Source organism: Drosophila innubila (genome assembly GCF_004354385.1).
Source record: "Drosophila innubila isolate TH190305 chromosome 3L unlocalized genomic scaffold, UK_Dinn_1.0 0_D_3L, whole genome shotgun sequence".
Lineage (NCBI taxonomy): Eukaryota > Metazoa > Arthropoda > Insecta > Diptera > Drosophilidae > Drosophila > Drosophila innubila.
Window position 1 is genome coordinate 18,623,516 of NW_022995376.1, and position 17,984 is coordinate 18,641,499.

The 17,984-nt window shown below is 39.9% G+C and overlaps 3 protein-coding genes across 5 annotated transcripts; 1 reads left to right on the forward strand and 2 right to left on the reverse strand.

Annotated features, from left to right (window-relative positions):
* LOC117789159 lies at positions 1-6,130 on the forward strand. Its single transcript, XM_034628223.1, has 3 exons — positions 1-348; positions 3,645-4,215; positions 4,951-6,130. The coding sequence occupies exons 2-3, from the start codon at positions 3,778-3,780 to the stop codon at positions 5,308-5,310; spliced, it is 798 nt and encodes a 265-aa protein (XP_034484114.1). The 5' UTR covers positions 1-348; positions 3,645-3,777; the 3' UTR covers positions 5,311-6,130.
* A 297-nt stretch (positions 6,131-6,427) lies between these two features.
* On the reverse strand, positions 6,428-17,191 carry LOC117789155 (neurexin-4). Of its 3 annotated transcripts, none has more exons than XM_034628218.1 (12): positions 16,740-17,191; positions 14,530-14,646; positions 11,584-11,780; positions 11,299-11,440; positions 9,722-10,900; positions 9,533-9,658; positions 9,269-9,472; positions 8,279-9,208; positions 8,041-8,220; positions 7,629-7,973; positions 7,431-7,568; positions 6,428-7,367 (listed from the first exon to the last, which is right to left on the reverse strand). In XM_034628218.1, the coding sequence occupies exons 1-12, from the start codon at positions 16,834-16,836 to the stop codon at positions 7,177-7,179; spliced, it is 3,846 nt and encodes a 1,281-aa protein (XP_034484109.1). In that variant the 5' UTR covers positions 16,837-17,191; the 3' UTR covers positions 6,428-7,176. The 3 variants fall into 3 exon arrangements, with proteins under 3 accessions (XP_034484109.1, XP_034484107.1, XP_034484110.1); XM_034628216.1 differs by lacking the exon at positions 11,584-11,780 and adding an exon at positions 12,174-12,370; XM_034628219.1 differs by lacking the exons at positions 14,530-14,646; positions 16,740-17,191 and adding an exon at positions 12,174-12,403.
* On the reverse strand, positions 13,235-14,326 carry LOC117789158 (L-aminoadipate-semialdehyde dehydrogenase-phosphopantetheinyl transferase). Its single transcript, XM_034628222.1, has one exon. It carries the CDS (start codon positions 14,187-14,189, stop codon positions 13,290-13,292), a length of 900 nt encoding a protein of 299 aa, XP_034484113.1. The 5' UTR covers positions 14,190-14,326; the 3' UTR covers positions 13,235-13,289.
* Positions 17,192-17,984: the final 793 nt, after the last annotated feature.

Below are 17,984 nucleotides of genomic sequence, written 5' to 3' on the forward strand. Positions count from 1 at the left end.
CAACGACAACGACGCCGGCGCCGGCGTTAGCAATGCCGATGGGTTCGTTGCCGCTGCTGTCGCTATCGCTATCGCTGCTGCTGCCGCCGAAGCATCGTGTTCAAGTCAAGAGCAGAATTTACACGCAGCCAGCATAACACAAATTTCAGTCGGCTTTTTCACGACGCGCCCGCGGTTGTTGTTCCAACCAGGATTTTTTGACAGCAAATTAAAGTGCATCGTTGCCTGTCATTAAATATAAAATAATTAATTTTTTTCTCAACACCATTGTGCAAGTTATAAAAAATAATGTTACAGCAATAGTGCGAAAAAAGAGAACGTGAGCCGGCGCCATAAAGGGAATGATATGTGAGTGTTTAAGGGTCTCTCGGTGTGTGTATATATTATGGCAGCATCCCATTCAAAGTTTGAGCTGTAAAACCAACTCCCACGTGTGTGGGTGTGTGCGTGGGAGTTTGTGAATATTTGTGGGTGTAGTTGATTTTAGCCCAACTCAGTATTTTTTTTTAGACGACATAATTTCATGTCGATTTTTCAATGCCTGTACCCGTATTTTGTGTTCTTTGCTTTGCTGTATGTACTTTGTGTACAGACGTTTAACCGGCTCCGTTAGCGTCTCCATCTGCGTCTCTGTCTCGGCTTGGTTCATTGTACTTGTGCGCAACTGTGCGAGGATGCAGCGCTCCCTTCGGTCGAAGCAGCTGAAAGCAATTTGCAATCAACAACACAGACATGACAGCGCTACAATTGTATTCCATTTGAACCTAATAGTTGAATGTTGACTGAGTGTGCTTGTGTGTGCCTGTAGATGTAACTGTGTGTGTGTGTGTTTGTCGATTCACCATATTGTGATGGAAGCCAAAATAAATATTGACCAAACAAACGTCATGCATAGGCAGTGGCAAAATGTCATTGCCAGCGATTTATCTCAATATATAAACACATATAACTGTGCATGCTCGCTATGCGGGTGAAAGGTCACATATAAAGCTCTATGTCGTGCCTTAAGCTCATCATTCAATGAATTTGATAGCAACAAACGCACACGCTGCGTATGCGTAATATTCTTGCATATCGAAGCAACTTTAACGCCGGCTCTTAAATGTTGCATATGTAAATCACAAACACTTTTATGGCTTGACTGTAAACAGTGGCAGCAACAACAACAACAAAAAGCCGCTGGCGCCTAGACAAAGCGTCTGTCGCACTCCAAGTAACAACAACAACAATAACAACAACAACGGGCGCTGGCAACGACAATTGAAGGAGACACAAATGAGCATGCAAAGAACAGAACTCAATGGCAAACAGCGACTGCCTAGACACACCCAGACATTAACAAGCCCAGCGGGTTGCATATAGTGAGTGTCACCCTCACATTACACATACGACACGTTGCCATCGTTGCTGTTGCCGTTGTTGTTGCTGCTGTCGTTGTGGCACGTTGCCTGCTCTGCTCTCTACAATGCAAGTCAAGTGATGAGCGCGTTGACTGTTGACGGTTTTACTGGCACGAGTATAATTATTATTATTGTTGTTCTTGCTGTTGTTGCTTTTGCTGCTGCTGTTGCTTTTACTGGTGCTGGAGGTGTTTGTTTACATGCAGCCTTTAGAGAAATTGTGCTTGTGTGAGAGAGATTGGAGGTCTGTCCTAATGCTCAAGCTGCACAGCTCAGACATTTGATTTTATATGCATTTTGCAAAGTAGCGCAAAGTTTAATTTAATGACATGACAAACAAAAGGGCGAGAGGGTAATATCCTCTGAACTCTTGAAATTAGATATATTGATAAGAATGAAGGGAGTCTACGATACAGTTTAGTTAAATAAATCTGTAAGTACAGAAAGTATAAATTTCTGTGACTACACTTCAACAAACTCTTGAATTCTCTTAGATTTTCAAAAGCTTTATTAAAGGTATACTCTCTGTCTTCTCTTCTCCGTAACATTTTAATTAATTTCTATGACAAAAATTCCATCTCTGCACATTCAATCTTTAGTCAAATGAAATTTATAGTTACATTATATTTTCATCCCCATATCAATGTAATTTCAGCTGGAAATAATACGACTGATGTGTTTCCCAAGTTTTCTATGTGAAATCTACGGGATACCCTTTCATGATTCATTAACCATTTACCGCACAATCAGACAAAAGTAATGTACTCGTTAATGTTGCGGTTTCTTATACTTCTTATACTAAAGCCAAAGTCAAATCAAAGTCAAATCAAAGTCATACGAATGCGGTAAGTGATCAAATGAGTATGATTTGTATAGGCACAGACAATGCAATCGAAATTCACATTAAAATATGTATTTCGCAAATTTAAATTAGATTTTACTGCCGTTTCACTTTCATGCATAACAAAAAGTTCGTTCTCAATTTGGAAAATGTTAATTTTCGGTTCGGTTCTTTGGTTTTCTCCCTTTCGCATTCCATAATTTAAACACCCAAAAAAATCTTTTCATTGAAGAACCATGACGTCAATGTGCACGTTGCGTTTGTTTTTATTTTTGCTTTGCTTTGCTTTTTTTGTTTTTATTACAAGTATATTCGTACTGTGGCGCAATAACAGAAACAACAGGAAAACAAATCGAAATACTTTTTCACTGGCAGCTGCAGATTCAGATATAGCGGCATCGGCATTAATTAAACTGACGCCCGTCCGACTCTACGGCCGAGGAGCAGAGGCAGAGGGACTGGGGTAACACTTTTTTCGCTCATATTCTTGCCTCAAATTGTTGCCCGCACCCTTTCGACAATGCTGTTGCAGTTGCAGCTTGCAGCTTGCATTTGGCATCGTCCACTATTCACATTGTGAGGCACTAATGACCGAGAGTTTTGCTTTTTTTTTTTGGCAGCTGTTTCAGAAGGAGGATCGACATCGGAATGCATGCTGGTTGCATCTCTGCTCTGCCATTTTGCCAGCGTATGAATTTATAATTGGTTCTTTCTTCAACCAGTCCCTGCGCCCAGTGACAACTCTGTCGGCCTCTCAGTTACCTATGAGTACTCGTGAATTGCATTAAGTTCTCAAAAAGTTCTGTGATGCAATGTACCAAATGGGCTCTCCATTGGGTATGTTTATTTATACTCGTACTCGTATACAAAGTTACAAAGCGAGACCATATTTCAACAATTGAAATGTGCTGATTGCGGGTCTGCTATTTATTTTCATAAGTAGAACAAATGTTTGCCAAGTAAACGGCAATAATTTAACGAAAACAATTCAATAAATAGCAAAATACATTTCAAGTTTGTATCGGTTGGAGAAAGTCAGAAATTTATCTCTTTATCTATTACACTATTTAACAAATTTTTAAAACACTAATAGTCATTGTTTGCAGTAAATTGCTTTTAGTTCCAGTGAATCTCTCAATCCCTGTTTCGAGGCTGCTTTTAATTGATATCCACATTAAATAAAACTAAAATTCCCATAAAATAAATGCTTAATCATTTTAAAATTAATGAAAAATATTATAGACCAATTATATTAATTTCTGTTTATGTCAGTTTTTCCCTTATTTGCGGATTCTTAGTCTGAATCCGCATCACATTCTTCTCCCTCTTCTCAATTTTTGAATCAAAGAAATGCCTGTTCTGAAAATATATTAAAGAAGGTATTTTACATTTTTTGGTTTCAGTTTAAGCAGTTAAGGGTCATGGACTAATAAGGCTTACAGCAATCGCAGGAGACCGCCAGGCAGCCCGTCAAGTCACACACAACTCAAATACACCCTAAAGTTGAGCAGTACTACTTTGGCCTTCGACAACAGAATGATGTTTGATGTGACCTGGCTGCCCACCGCCTGTGGCTCATTGGCGCCCGCATTGATACCGCCGGCTCACATAGTCATTTTGTGGTATTTTTGGGAGAACTATGCACGTTATGTGGACCGTCATTTCTGTACATGCTCCTGCTGGGACACAGTATTCAAGGGCCCCTACGAGTCGGGAGTGGCTGCCTACAAGCACATGTACTTCAATGCCACGCCCAATAGCTTCAAGATGTGGATACTCACGGTCTTTGCCGTTATTGCACTCTATGAGTGCATCAAGCGTCTCATCGCCCTAATCCTGCAACAACGTGTGCGATACTCAATGTTGCTCCTCTTCCTGCTTTCGATTTTCTCGCACTATTACGCCTGGTGGGCGTACATCAACTATTACAACGACGACTACTACAATCAATGGAATCACCAACTGTTCTTCACGGTAAGCTAGCTTAGCTCTTCACCCAAGTCCGTGTCCGAGTCCAAGTCCAGGTCATTCATGTGTATGTGTGTGTGTGTGTGTGTGCATGGACACCGGCTATTCATAATTTATTAGCAAAGTTCTGCTCAAAATGCCGATACTCAAAACTTCCACAATATGCGCCGTGTTCGTGTTGAGCTCAACTTTCCTGTTCCTTCATCCGTTCTACACGTGCACCACTTCTAAACTTGTGCCGGAACTCAGGGAACGCCCACCAGACGCTGAATTACGTGTACAAGTCCGAGTACTCTAGATAGATATAAGGATAAGTCATGCACTGCCGTTGGCCGTGTAAAATATGTTAAATGCCCAAGGAACAAGTTTGAAGCGGTTTGAAAAATATAAAACGGCAACTTCAAGCTTGCGGCACGTTAATGAGCCACATCAATTGGCCATTGGATCAAGTACTTTCAATGCCAATTCCCATTTCAAATGGTTGTGAAAGCTCAACAAATATTAAGGCAAATCATTTGTAGTTAATTTATTTCAGAAGATTTCTTTAAAGCTGCAACTTAATGGCATAAATGTGAAATTAAATACTTTTTACGATATCCTATATTACTTTAAATTTCATTCAAAATGTGGAGTTGTAAATTTAAAAGTGTTCAATATTTCATTTATATTTTTGAATTTTCCATCAGTAACTTGACGAAAGAAAATTTAATTCAAATTGTAAAAATCCTATTCTACTTGCAGATCACAGAGCTGTTCTCCACGGTGCTAGTGATGCACCTGGCCAACACGACGAACGTCGTGAAGCCGAAGAAAGTTTTTTGCATTGTTGGTATCGCTTTGCTGCACATTCTCGCCGGCAGCTTCGATCAGTTCTTCATGAATGTGGTGCGTGGTGAGGGGGCAGCGCATCAGGTGGTGCGAGATATTGGCTTTATGCTGCCGGACTTACTGCACCTCTTCATACCGCTTTGGCTGCTGCGTAAGGCACGAAGTGAGAGCTTCTCGACGCGTCCATTTTACCGAGATCGCAAGTTGCACAGGGACATTGTGGCCATGTTGTGCTTGGTATCGTTGATGTTTGTGCTCTGCACGATTTTGTGAGAACGAATTCTGCTGGGCGCCTATGAGGAGGTGCATGGCAAGATAAAACCCGCTCAGGACGCTGCCCTGATGCTGTTGAATCATTATCGCATGCTGGCGAACAGCAATGTGCATAACTAGAGGATGGCTTGGCCGGGATGGACTGTGGACAATATGCTGCACTTCTTGTCAGTAAGTGGGCGGGCGCAACCACGCCCTTATATGCTTATAGTAATCTCTATTCTTGTTTGCAATTGACGATTTGTGATAGTTTTTCTTTGGAGCAAATGCGTTTGTTCAAGCGCAAAAAAATAGAATATCGAGGCATATACTAAGTAGTATCAACTAATACTAATCAAAGTACATAATCAATGCGGCAAACTGTTGGCTTCCATTTAGAAACGTTGACCGATGCTCTGTTGAAACATATCCATATAAATATCCCTTACACAATTGCTCTAGGCACAAATAGAAGATCTTATACCATATCTATTCGAACGAACGCTGGCTGGGTGCAGCTAATCGATCAGTAATATCAGTAAAAATTAAATCGAATATCGAAACTTACAGATAATTAAAATAAGTACAACGAATGAACGAATAATTAGCATAAGCTATGACAAGGCATAATGAAATAATGAATACATTTTAAATAATGACCTCCACATCAACTTTTTGCCAAGTATTGCATATTTTGTAACCCACCCAGTGTTATTCTATCTTAGCGTTAGATGCAATTTAGACTGTTGTTGGATAATATAGTATTATTATACACAGACACGAACCGAAATATTCCAGTACCGTAGTAGAAAAAAAAATAATTAAATTTTACTAAATTAAACGAATAATAATAATAATAATAAAACAACCCCGTAGTAATCAAAACTAGCGTTAAACGATATTGTTATACAGAAATACATGCGATAATATGAAATATGGAATAGCCTATAAATACTATGTATACACACACACAAAATGATATACATACATATACATATATTTTTAGTATACAACATTATATTAAATAAACATTAAGAGACTGAAAAAAATTATCATCAAGTAGTTTCAATAGATAACAAACCACCTGGTAAGTTCATAAAAGATTTCCACTTTTTTTTTGTATTTATAATTAATTTTATTGAAATTTGAAAATTCTTTATTATGTCAGTGTCTGTGTAAACACACAGTGTATATAATAGTTCTTTCCATATATACATATGTTAAAGTATATTTCAAATATGCAATTGCATTTTCCAAAAATACAATTCGTTTTCATTTTGTTACTAAATGTTTAAAACTTAGCATTTCGTTTTACTACAAAATGATTCACTTGTTTCGTTTTTATCTTTTTGTAAATTAGAAGACATTTGAAATGATTTACATTATAAGTATATAGAGAGAAAAAGTTCGTATTAAATATAATGGAATGTCTATGTATTTATGTAAAATTGTACAGTACATAAATGTAATTGGCTGGTTGACGGGGACTTAACTTAATTTGGTAAACAAAATATGTATAAAAGTCAACTAAACAAAAATGGACGGTTTTGGATGACTATTGAGATTTCAAAGTTCGAAGTACAAAAGTAAAATAAAATAGAATGCCATTAAACAACAAAATTAAAACGGTAAAATATGATAAGGTAAGTATGTAAATAGCAACCAATTGTTAACCAAATTTGAAGCATTAAACTTGCCCAATATAATTGGCAGTGTTTGGAAAAAGCCTTGATAATATATTATCATATCATATTCATATTCTAATTTGTTTGATTGTGTGTGTACATATTTTTGAATAAGTCCAATGACTCCTTTGTGAGTTGCTGTTGTTTGTTTGTTTAAGGCAATTGATTTTCAACAGAATTGCGGATCTTGTGATGTTTGAACTTAGATGAAAATCTCTGTACGCTTCCTGACCTGGTGACCTGTGGTCGAATGGAGCACAGCATCATCGGGGTCATCAGCTCCGTCGGCGCCATGATCTTCATGCGTCAAATAATCGCCTTTATGTCGGTGCAGATAGCGACCAATCAGGAAGAACATTAGTAAGAGCAACAGGAAAAGTATGACAAGCAAGACTGCAATAAAAAGGCAAGAAATTAGAGCACAATCTTTGTTTTTATGTCAAAGTAGTAACTTACGTGCGAGCAGCACAGAATTCACTTCATTGTAAGCCTTGCGTAGCTTCTCCTCATCCACTAATGGCGGTGGCCTGGTCTCAATTTCAATGGGTGGATGCGTTACCGGCTCAACGCCGCAAAAGTCTTCGGTCAATTGAGCTAAGAATTATATTCAAATGTAGTAAATAAATTTAGCTGTAATATCAACACCACACTTACTGCCCAGGGACTTGATATTATTGGGAGGATTCTGTTGGAACATCAGCTTGAGAGGATAAATATCATCGAATTGCACACGCGACACACAACCAACAAAACCGTCAGTCATCGAAACGTTCTTGCCAATGTACATGTATTGAATGTTATTAAACTGCGCATCCGCCGAGGCCTTAATATCAAAGTTATACTCCACAGGCTCGTAGTTATCCACTTGCAGCACCACCGTTGATCCACTATTCTTGCGCATAAATCGCACATCGTGATATTGACCAAGACCAAAATGCTTCTTAGGGAATATGATTTCCTGACGCTCAAAGCCAAAATCAAAGACGCAACGCAAGTGACCTAAATACGGCAAAGTTATGGATTTATTTAAAATATTCTACTAACATTAAAATTTTTGTAAACGCACCTGAATTTGAGATTTGTATAGTCAGATATTCGCCAGTTAAATTCGAAGAGAATCCCAGCAGGAAACCCTTAGGTATGGTCGTTGTAAAGCCCACGCGTATGTTCTCAGCAATTGTGGAGCGGAAGGAGCCTTCAAACTCGTAGCGTATAATAGAACTGGAACGCAAATTGACGCCAATCTCTGCAAGACGACAAGGCATAAGCAAAAATATTTAAAAGTAGAGAAAAACTTAACTTACCATCTGCACAAATGGGCCCTTTGAAGGCGCTCCAACGGCAGTCGCAGCTGTAACCATCGTAGCGCTCAATACAGGTGCCGTTGTTGAGGCAAGGACTTGACTCACAGCGTCCTACACAGCCGGTGCTGATGCCATACAAACCACGCATTGAATACTGCTTCAGATCCACCATTTTGCCATTGAGTAACAGCGCACGGATGCAGCCGACGTAGCCATCGCGGTACTCGGTTGTGGCACCAATGACTAAATCCGAGGTGAGATGAAGAGCACGTACTGGGCCTGGTGGTTCGCGCACTTCCGCCTTTATGGAGCCATCAACAACCAGACGCGCTTCCTTTCGGTTACGCTCGACGCTCACCGTATGCCAGTTGTTGTCATTCAGATGATAGCTGGTGCCCACATTAACTCCCAGCGGACCGCTGCCTGCTTGATACTGGAACTGCAGTTTGTTGCCGCCATTCAAGCTCAACTTGATATAATCCGTGGGTCCAGTGGCATGGAACAGTACGGCATTCTCCTGTGTGGTGCGGAACTCCAAATAGATATCACCCGAGTGTCCCATGTCAAAGGGAGGCAAATTAATTGAGGCATCGGCTATACGGAACGTAACCACATTGCTAAAGAGATCGTCTCCCTCGCAGCGCATGGGTCCAAGCGTGTAGCGACCTTGCTTCTCGTCCAGCGGCGTTCCAGTGTCACCAAATTTAACGGCACGCACTGGCAGATGCTCCTTTTCACGTATATCACCGCCATCCTCCATCCACTCCAGGGAATTGGAGTCACAATTACACCACTTGGTCGGATCGTGACATTTGCCCAAGATTCCACACTCGCATTTACGCGAACCGGGCAAAGCACCTGCCCAATAATCCATAGGTTGATTGTTGCGCGAAATCCACCACGAGAAGGGACGGAAGTTACCAGCTTCAGCTAATAGGAAAACAGAATATTATTGACCAAAGAAAATCAGCACATGCTATGAATATTTACAGGGAGAGTTGAAGAGACGCGAGGAACGGCAGGAGTAGCTTAGACGCTGCCAGCAGCTATGAGAGCGATTGAGCAGAGCTTCGATCTGCAGCTGGTTGGCATCATACATGATGGACTGCTCAAAGGAACCCGGCTCTTGGAAGCCATCAACCGTCGTTGTGTGCTCCTGGCTGTGACTCAACATGGTTATGACACGTCCATCAGCTGTATAAAATTTGAATGAGATTTAATTATGGAAATAGTGTATGATAAAAGTACACTCACAGTAAAACTCGCAGGTAACTGGAAAAGGCTCCAATGGACCACTGCCATCCACATCGATATTCAGATTAACACGCTGCTGCACGTGCTGCACATTCTTCAGGGCCTGGCAGGATAAAGGATTGTTGGCTGCAAAAAAGGAATAGAACAATTAATTTTTTTTTTCAATACAATGATTTATTGGCAACTTACAGGTGTGACACACAGCGCCCGCATAACCTGTGTGCGCACAATCGCAGAAGAACTCCATGCTGTTCTGATGGCACACACCCTTGTGTTGGCAGGGATTCGGATTACAGCGATCGATCATCTGGCAGGCATCGACAACCACCTCATCACCACAACAGACTTCCTCGCCCTGCACCCAATCCTGAGGCAACTTGTAGTTTCCATCCACAGAGATCAAACGCATGCAGCCCACAAAACCGTTCTTATCCTTGCCACCGGCGATGTAGTACAAAAGTCCTGTAGATATCTGTAGATTCTTGGTCGTTGTCATTGGCCGCTGATCGATGTTGACAATGAGCCGATTGCGCTCAATGGAAAGCACAAACGAATGCCATTTGCCATCATTGAACTGCTCCTCATAATTGTCTAGAATGATGCGTGGCTTGTCCTTGGCCACCAGATCGATCTTGACTTTGCCAAACTCCAAGAATACTTTGATAAACCCGCCAGAGTAGAAGTCATGATGCACCATCACACCGCTCTCCTCGTAGGTGCGGAAATAGAAGGAGACATTCAAACGTTGCGAGTTTTCATAACCCTTCAACTTTACAAACGATCGACGTGTCGTGAAGGTAACAGGATAAATTGGAGGCGATGGACACGCATATATGGTGTTCACCTTAGTGTACACATAAGCCTCTCCCAGATCGTAGCTGTCCTTCATAGTGCGTATAAAGTTGGTCGAGTTCAAATAAATATTCTCCAGGCAACCCGAAAAGTTCTGTTGGACAATGAGACCCTCCTGCACGTTGGGTACTCCACCCAAATACAGCTCTCGATTCAGATTCAATCGACTAAACTCTCCCTGAATACGTCCACGTACAATAACACGATCCACAGAGAAAATAATGTCACGCTTATTTCGAGAGATGACAACATCGTGCCACACATTGTCGTCCAGCAGACTGCCCACCGACAACGATGTCATAATGCCCGATCCCAGATCCAGATTCAGCACCATTTTGTTATCCTTCAGCTGCAGGGCATAGTAATCGCCTTGAGTGCCACGGGAGTACATCATGGCGCCATTGGCAAAGGCGGTCTTGAAGCGGAAACGTATTGATTCCCGGGATGAGGCAATTGGCTCACGACGAAGATCATAACGCACCAGACCAGTGCCATTGAAGTAGAGATTCTCCGATACTATAAAAGATGATAGATTTAAATATGTGAAATAAAATAATAATTGTTGGAATTGCTTGTTTAGCTGCTGACAAATCAAAATAATTTCATTAATAACATAGCCTTACAAATAAATTGTATTTTTCGGTCAAAATTAAATTTCAATATTTATATTAAAAAAAAAAAAAAATCAATTGTTTAATTTCCCAATTTTATCATCATTTACTTAACAAATTTTTACAAATTTTAAATTTTAACCGGAATTTCGATATTTAAAAAAAATTAATTTGTCAATTCTTAATCTCATTTGAAATTGAAATTTATGATTTATTTAAGTATGCTTATTCTTCCGAAATATTAATTAAAATAGTTTTGTCGACTTCAAATAAATTAATTGATTATTATTATAGTTTACTTACTGTATTCACAGCCGTAGAGCTCGACACGCATGGAGATGCGATCATGCCAGCGAGTGGGATTAATCCGCACCCATTGTGCAATAATGGGCACCTCGAATACATTATAATGTATGGAATTGCCATCCGAGTTGCCCTTGAACATCTGAGGATGTAGTTAAAAATCTCATATTAGCATATCGTAATCAAATAGAATGTGCGAATGTGCATTTAGCTTAGTTTAATTATTAGTTTACTTGAGTTTAGTTTATCTTTTTGAACTTAAATCTAGAGTTAGTCACACAGTACCTGCGGCTCACTCGTGGGATTAACATACGAGCGCCAATATTCGCCATCATCGGAATACTGGACAATGTACTCCGTCACGAACTCATCGGTGTGCATGCGTCCCATGGTGGCGATCTTACGCACCATGACCGCCTCGCCCAGATCGAGTGTTAAAAAATGGTTATACGTATTCTCGACGGGCGTCCAAGCGGAGTTACCTGCACCGGGTGCAATTATGGGTTAAAATTCAGGTGATTAGAAGAGAAAGCGCTTATTAAAAGGGCAATGTGCGTTAGAAAACAACAAAGTACAAGCATAAAATAGGTTTTTTTAAAACCATGCAAATATAAACATGCAAAAAACAAAAAACAAAATAATTTAAGAAATAAAAAAAAGGAAAGTAAATAAAACTCAAGCCGAAATGCAAATAAAATATAAAATGTTAATGAAAATCTGTAGATTTTTGCAGCTGTTTTAGCCCCAGCTCATAAACAGACTTAAATGTGTCATGCCACCACCGTCACCACCAGTTCCACACATATATATACACACATATTTAGTCATGAATTGGATTAGAGTTGTGAGTTGTGGTGGGTTGCTTCTCCGCTTACCTTTGTGTTGCCGCCCGGTTCTTTATAGTCGGCAAACTCGAGATCTGTGATGCCATAACTAATGGTATATTCGGTCACATATTCATTGCTGTGCGGGCGTCCTTGCAGCGCAATGTGCGTGACATTCTTCACCAGACCCAAATCAATAATCAGACGCTGATCAAAGTCCGAGTTCTTGGCTGACCAAGAGGTGCCAGCTTAAGTTGTCCAACAATAATGATAATTTAAAAATCGAAAATCAAAATAAAACCAAAATAAAATTGTAAACTCAAATGGCATGTCGATTAGCTATAGACAAATGTTGGGCATCCTTTTATTGCTCTGTCTGCCTGCCTGCCTGCCAATTAAGAGGATATAATTTAAGGCTATTTCGCTTGACAGCTGCAAGTGGTCTGGGTTCGAGACCCTTACAAGCAAAAGGTCCTCCACATATGTAGGCAAGGGGTGAGATCAACCCCTCCTCAGTCATTCAAGCAAAATTCGCAACTGCATTTGCAGTGGGAATCATCGCTTTAGAACAAGGGTGAGCCCAAGTGCTGGTGTTAACACTAAATGGACATGGCAGGCGGACTGAGCATAAACAATTGCCACAGTCGGGATTCTGCTTTTGTTTCCCTAATGGGCCCGGTGTGACCAAAGACTGTGTGAATTGTGTATATCCTGCATCGTCGGGGATTATATGAACTGTATTGCGCTCGAGTTGGGTTCAATGCCACATCAAAGATTCCATCGACAAAACTTTGGTAAACAATTCGGAAGTACCCCAAAAAAAAAAAAAAAAAAAAAAAGAAGGAAAGGCAAGAAAAACAACAAAACAATCTGAACCTAACTACCAAGTTGCTACCCTCCTGTTTGCGCATATATTTAACAAACAAAGTTGTCTAGCCCATGTCTGGAGTCCATTACAAGCGGGCCACGAGCGCCTACATTTAGTTTTATTGCCTTTTAATCATATTTCCGGCTTACGTTGCTTTCTTTTGTTTTGTTATTTTTAGCAAGCAAATAGAGACTGGGAACATGCTAACAGCTGTCGACATTGGAGCTACATTATGTGGCAAAAGTAAGTTATCAAATATCTATTTACATTTATTTCAGAATCAAAATTTATGCTAATTTCTAAGAATGTCGCTTCTGTGGCTTGAGTAGCGCCTGCTTGCAATATGCCACCACATCTGGCTGTTCAGCGGAGGCTTTGCTCTGTTCAATCAGATCCTCGAAACGCACAAATTCAAACTTGGCATTGTCGTGGGGCAGACAATTGCGAAATGCGATGGCAGCACAGTACTTGTGTGAAAGTAAATGCTCCTCGAAATGCCATTGGGTCATGGGTGTGCCATTGCAGCGTAGCGTTGTGGCGCAGAGCGGCGAGACGGCTTCCTCCAACGGATGAGTTGTGTCCACGGCGAAGCTGATTTTCTGCAGATCCACAGTTATGCCCACGCCCAGCTCCTTGACGTACGCCTCCTTAAGGCACCAGTGGCGCATAAATGCTTTCAGCTGAGCGCCCTCATTGTGCTGTGGCCTGCCAATGTAGCTCCATTCCTGTGGCGAGAACTTGCTCTGCATTAGGCGAAAGAACTCGGCCAGAGATTTGCCTCCATTGTACTCGATTTTCATGACATCCGTGCCAATGCCAAATTCGGGGTCATCTTTGTTACCCCTTATGCCCGCCAGCAACACCAGACTTCCCTGATGTGATACATTGAAGCTGAGTGCGTTTGTTGTCCCCTTTAACTTCTGTCCCTCTCCCTGACCCTGCTGCACCCAATAGGGCTTGCCGCGTGCATCTCGCTCAAAGTGCACTTGATGATAGGGTTCGCCGCTGCACGTGCTCACAAATTTGCGCATTAGTAGGCGGCCAATTAACGAGGACAGAAAGTCGTCGATGAAGTGAAACTTCATGAGACGTGTCCGCTCCTCCGGCTGGATGACAGAGACGGCATGCGTCAGCTGCGGCAGCGTCGGCGTCCATGTGCTCAAATCGAATGCCCAACGTGTGCAGATATGTTTGTTCATTGGATTGCCGGTGCAAATATGATCTCAGTGCGATCTATTTTATTCTATAAAATTGCTAAACATTTCGACTGTTTTCGCTCAATAAACTAATTTGCTAATTTGCTGCTTCTTCTTCCACCTGTCATTCAGCGGCAAGCGGCGACATATCTGCGACGAGTTAGCAGTCTGTGCAGCGAGTAGAGTTGTCAACTCGCTAACAATTTGTTTTAAAAATATGGCGGCTAACTAAAAACTAAAGCGTAAACTAATCAACTCATAACAAATAACAGTTTAAAAGACAAATGCGAAAAGAAATCAACGAAAACTGTAACAAACAGAAACAACTACAACTTGGACTTACCATTTAAACGCGCATTCTCTGGGCCACGTTGGGTCAATGACGAAGTGGCCGTTAAAACGGCACGCTCCATCAGCGGTTGGTTGCATTCATAGTCGGAAAAGTAATCGCTAAAGGAATCTGCAAAAAGAAAGATACAAATCAGACAGGGAACAAGTAAATATTGCGTGTCTGACCTAGTTATTTGGCCACAAATATACATACAGTTGGTCAAGTATTTGTTTTGCCAAAGAAATAAATCACATTCGCACTTTATTTAAATTAGCTTAAGCAACTATAATAAAATCAAATAAGCAAATAAAATGAAAATGCTTTGTTTGCAAAATAAAGAATGTGAGTTTTTAGTTTTGTCAGAACAATTACTTGACTAACTGTATAAGAACTGTCACAAGCGTAAATAAATGAAATTGAATAAATTCCAAAACAAAAAAAGAAGAAAAGTAGTACGTTTGGACAACAGCCAATACATTTGAGTTTCGTACATAATTTCAATTATAATTTTTGAGTGGCATTTCATATTTGGGTCCTTGGCCGGCAAGCGGTCATGTGGCGTTTTATGGCTTATTTTTACGAGCAATAAATAAATAAGCGAACGAAAGGGTAAACACTGCATTTATTTATTGCAGTGCAATTTGTTGTCTAGCCTTATCTTTTGTTTGTGTAAATATTTGGTCGCCATGACATTATGCGCTTGCCTGCAATGGAGGGTGGAGGGGGGGAAAAGTGCCCACTTAGTCGGCGAGCAGGCGTGATAACAGAGCACGGAAATCCTTGCGTCGACAATTGTCAGTCTGTCTGTCTCAGACAACCCGCCCCCAAGCTGGCGACGAGTTGGTGTCTTTGTCGTCTTTGTGGGTGCAGTTCCTATGTAAACACAGCGCCACAGCAATAAAAACAACCCTTAGTAATACTCTTCTGCTATCAGAGTTCATGTGCACTTTGAGTTTGACTCAAAGTTCAGGCAACGGTTGAAATAAAAAAGCAGTGCCTTGGGGAAAACAATGTAGCAGATTAGCAAAAGTCAATCTTGATATACATATACCTGACATACGCACACATCTATCCTTATATACAGAAGTACGCCCAACCCAACTAGGAGACCTGTGACAAGCACTTGGAAGGGGCATTAAGTAAACAACTGAAACACGCAAGACATTTTTTGAAAAATAATCAATAGAGGTAGAGCTAGAAATTTGAACTAGTTTCTGATATCTCAACTAAGTCGAAGAAAAGCATTTTACCTTTTTACATAATCGCCAAATTACACGCAATTCAAAAGTTTTTATTATTATACTTGGCAATCACATTTATCGTAATAAGAGACACGCATGAACTACATACATACAATGTACCATAATAAAAAATCTGGCTAATGTTCTCAATGAAATAAATATGACGTGACCGATTTTGAAAAGTAATTTCCGCCTTTTGGCCCACTGAAATGTGAAGTGTGGATGATTCGCGCCTTGGCCGAGAAATAATTATAAGCATGGAAATAAATTAGCAAAGAGTCTGCGGCTGTCTGTCTGTCTGTCCGTCTGTATGTCCGTCCGACTCTCAATGGCATGAAAAGCGATGAAAATTTTGGGGAATTGTTTATTTTTAGTCATAAAATGTTTGCATATGAACTTTAATTGTTTATTGTTGCCAGCGTATAATTCATTAGAACCAAACGGAACATTTCAAAATATTTGCTTATTTAGTTGACATATGGAGAAGACACGTGTAAAATGCGTTTTTCATTTTTTTTATGTTTAGTTTGGTTATGCATTTTTCCCCGCATGCGCATTTCAGTTGCCGCAGTGAAAAATGCCGGCAACAACCAATTTCAATTTTCCATTTAAATTTACTCCAATAAGTTCAAAAAACGAGAAAACGAAACAACGAGAAAAAAGGCGTTGTTTGCTGGTTTTGTTTTGCCAGCGCTATTCGTAAGCAGTGTTTGGATCTCGTGAGCGCGAGAGACGAGTTTTAGGAAACAGCGAGCGCGATCGTCACATTTACAGAGAATGAGAGACACAGACAGAAGCAGAGAGTTATAAGCGAAGCACAAACAAAAAAGAAAATGAAAATGACGAGTCTTCAGCGTTGGGGAACACGCCCTAAACTTGGCTTAATACAATTCACATTTTTATGCAACTAAAACTCTTATTTTCTGTGCAATATTCTTAAAAATCTATAAGTGTGATATTTATTTTTTGAATTCATATTACCTGCTTGTGCGATTCCCACGCTGTTGCTGCTTAGCAGTAAGAAGCAGCAGCAAATGGAAATTGTTGAAGTGGTCGTCGTTCTAATTGCCTGCCTCATTTTGGCTTTTGTTTGAACAAATCACCAATCAGTATTGACTTAAAGACACATTTATATTCAATTCAATGTGGCGTTTCACAGATCTATTTCACAGTCAAATGCACTTATTAAAATGGTGCAGCCAAAAGTCTTGGCCAGTAGGAAGGGGCAACTTGTTTTGCCAACCCCGCAGCACTGGCGTCGTCAACGTGAACGACTTGATCAAATAACACTTTAATTGATGCTTATTTATTTAATTCAACTTCACTTTTATTATTGTTAGAAACGCCTATACTATTCCCGACACTCGCACAAGTTTCTAGAGCGCCTCACGTTTGATTATTACAAAAAATAATTAACTCTGCCCGTTTCGATGACACACACAGCACGTCTGTCTCACTCGGCGAGAGCACTGTTGTCAACTAAGCTATTTTATAGCTAGATCTGGCTGTTTTCAGTTTGATAGAAAAATTTCAAAATTGCTATTTCAGCCAGAAACAGCTATTGTTCACCCTAAACACTTGGCAGCACTGGTGTGAGGTGCCACCCTTCAAAAATTTCCCGATCTGGCAACTTATACCATTTTACACCCAAGAAATTTCACCTATTTTTGAATTTTTCTTAATTATTGAACATGGAATTTTTTTAATTTTGTAGAATTTTTGTTCGAATTTTGCCGATTCTTTGATATTTTTTTTTTTAGAATTAAATATGTAACTTCTCTCCCCGAGGAGTGACGAACTTCAATTCTTCATTAAAATAAACACCTTCATTTTATCTTATTTCGAATTAAAATTTTTCCTCAATTTTTTAATTATTAACAAACTTATTGCATTTGCATTTGTCATCATTACCTAAAATTTAAAATCAGCAATTGTTTAACTGTTGTGGCGCCACCTATTGCATTGATTGTGATTGTAGAATAAATCAGATTCAAATGAACGAACAAAAATCGAGACAAATCGAAATACAACTGTGTTTTAGCCAAAAAGTTTATGCAATTTTAAAAAAAAAATATCTTTGAAATTAATTAACATTTTGATGAAAAAAAATATAAAAGAATCAAGAAAAATTCTAACAAAAATTCTGCAAAAATTTAAAAAATTCTAGCTTCAAAAATAAGAAAAATTTATATTTAGTCAAATTTTTGTAGTTGCAACTAAATTTTT

What these genes read in the sequence shown, in the direction of transcription:
- LOC117789159 (XM_034628223.1), top strand. Translation starts at nt 3,778, where the DNA reads ATGATGTTTGATGTGACCTGGCTGCCCACCGCCTGTGGCTCATTGGCG. An exon ending in ATCACCAACTGTTCTTCACG is followed by an intron (nt 4,216 to 4,950) that starts GTAAGCTAGCTT and finishes TTCTACTTGCAG; the next exon opens with ATCACAGAGCTGTTCTCCAC.
- LOC117789158 (XM_034628222.1), bottom strand. Translation starts at nt 14,189, where the DNA reads ATGAACAAACATATCTGCACACGTTGGGCATTCGATTTGAGCACATGG.
- LOC117789155 (XM_034628218.1), bottom strand. Translation starts at nt 16,836, where the DNA reads ATGAGGCAGGCAATTAGAACGACGACCACTTCAACAATTTCCATTTGC. An exon ending in TAATATCAAGTCCCTGGGCA is followed by an intron (nt 7,569 to 7,628) that starts GTAAGTGTGGTG and finishes TATAATTCTTAG; the next exon opens with CTCAATTGACCGAAGACTTT. An exon ending in GAATTCTGTGCTGCTCGCAC is followed by an intron (nt 7,368 to 7,430) that starts GTAAGTTACTAC and finishes TTTTTATTGCAG; the next exon opens with TCTTGCTTGTCATACTTTTC.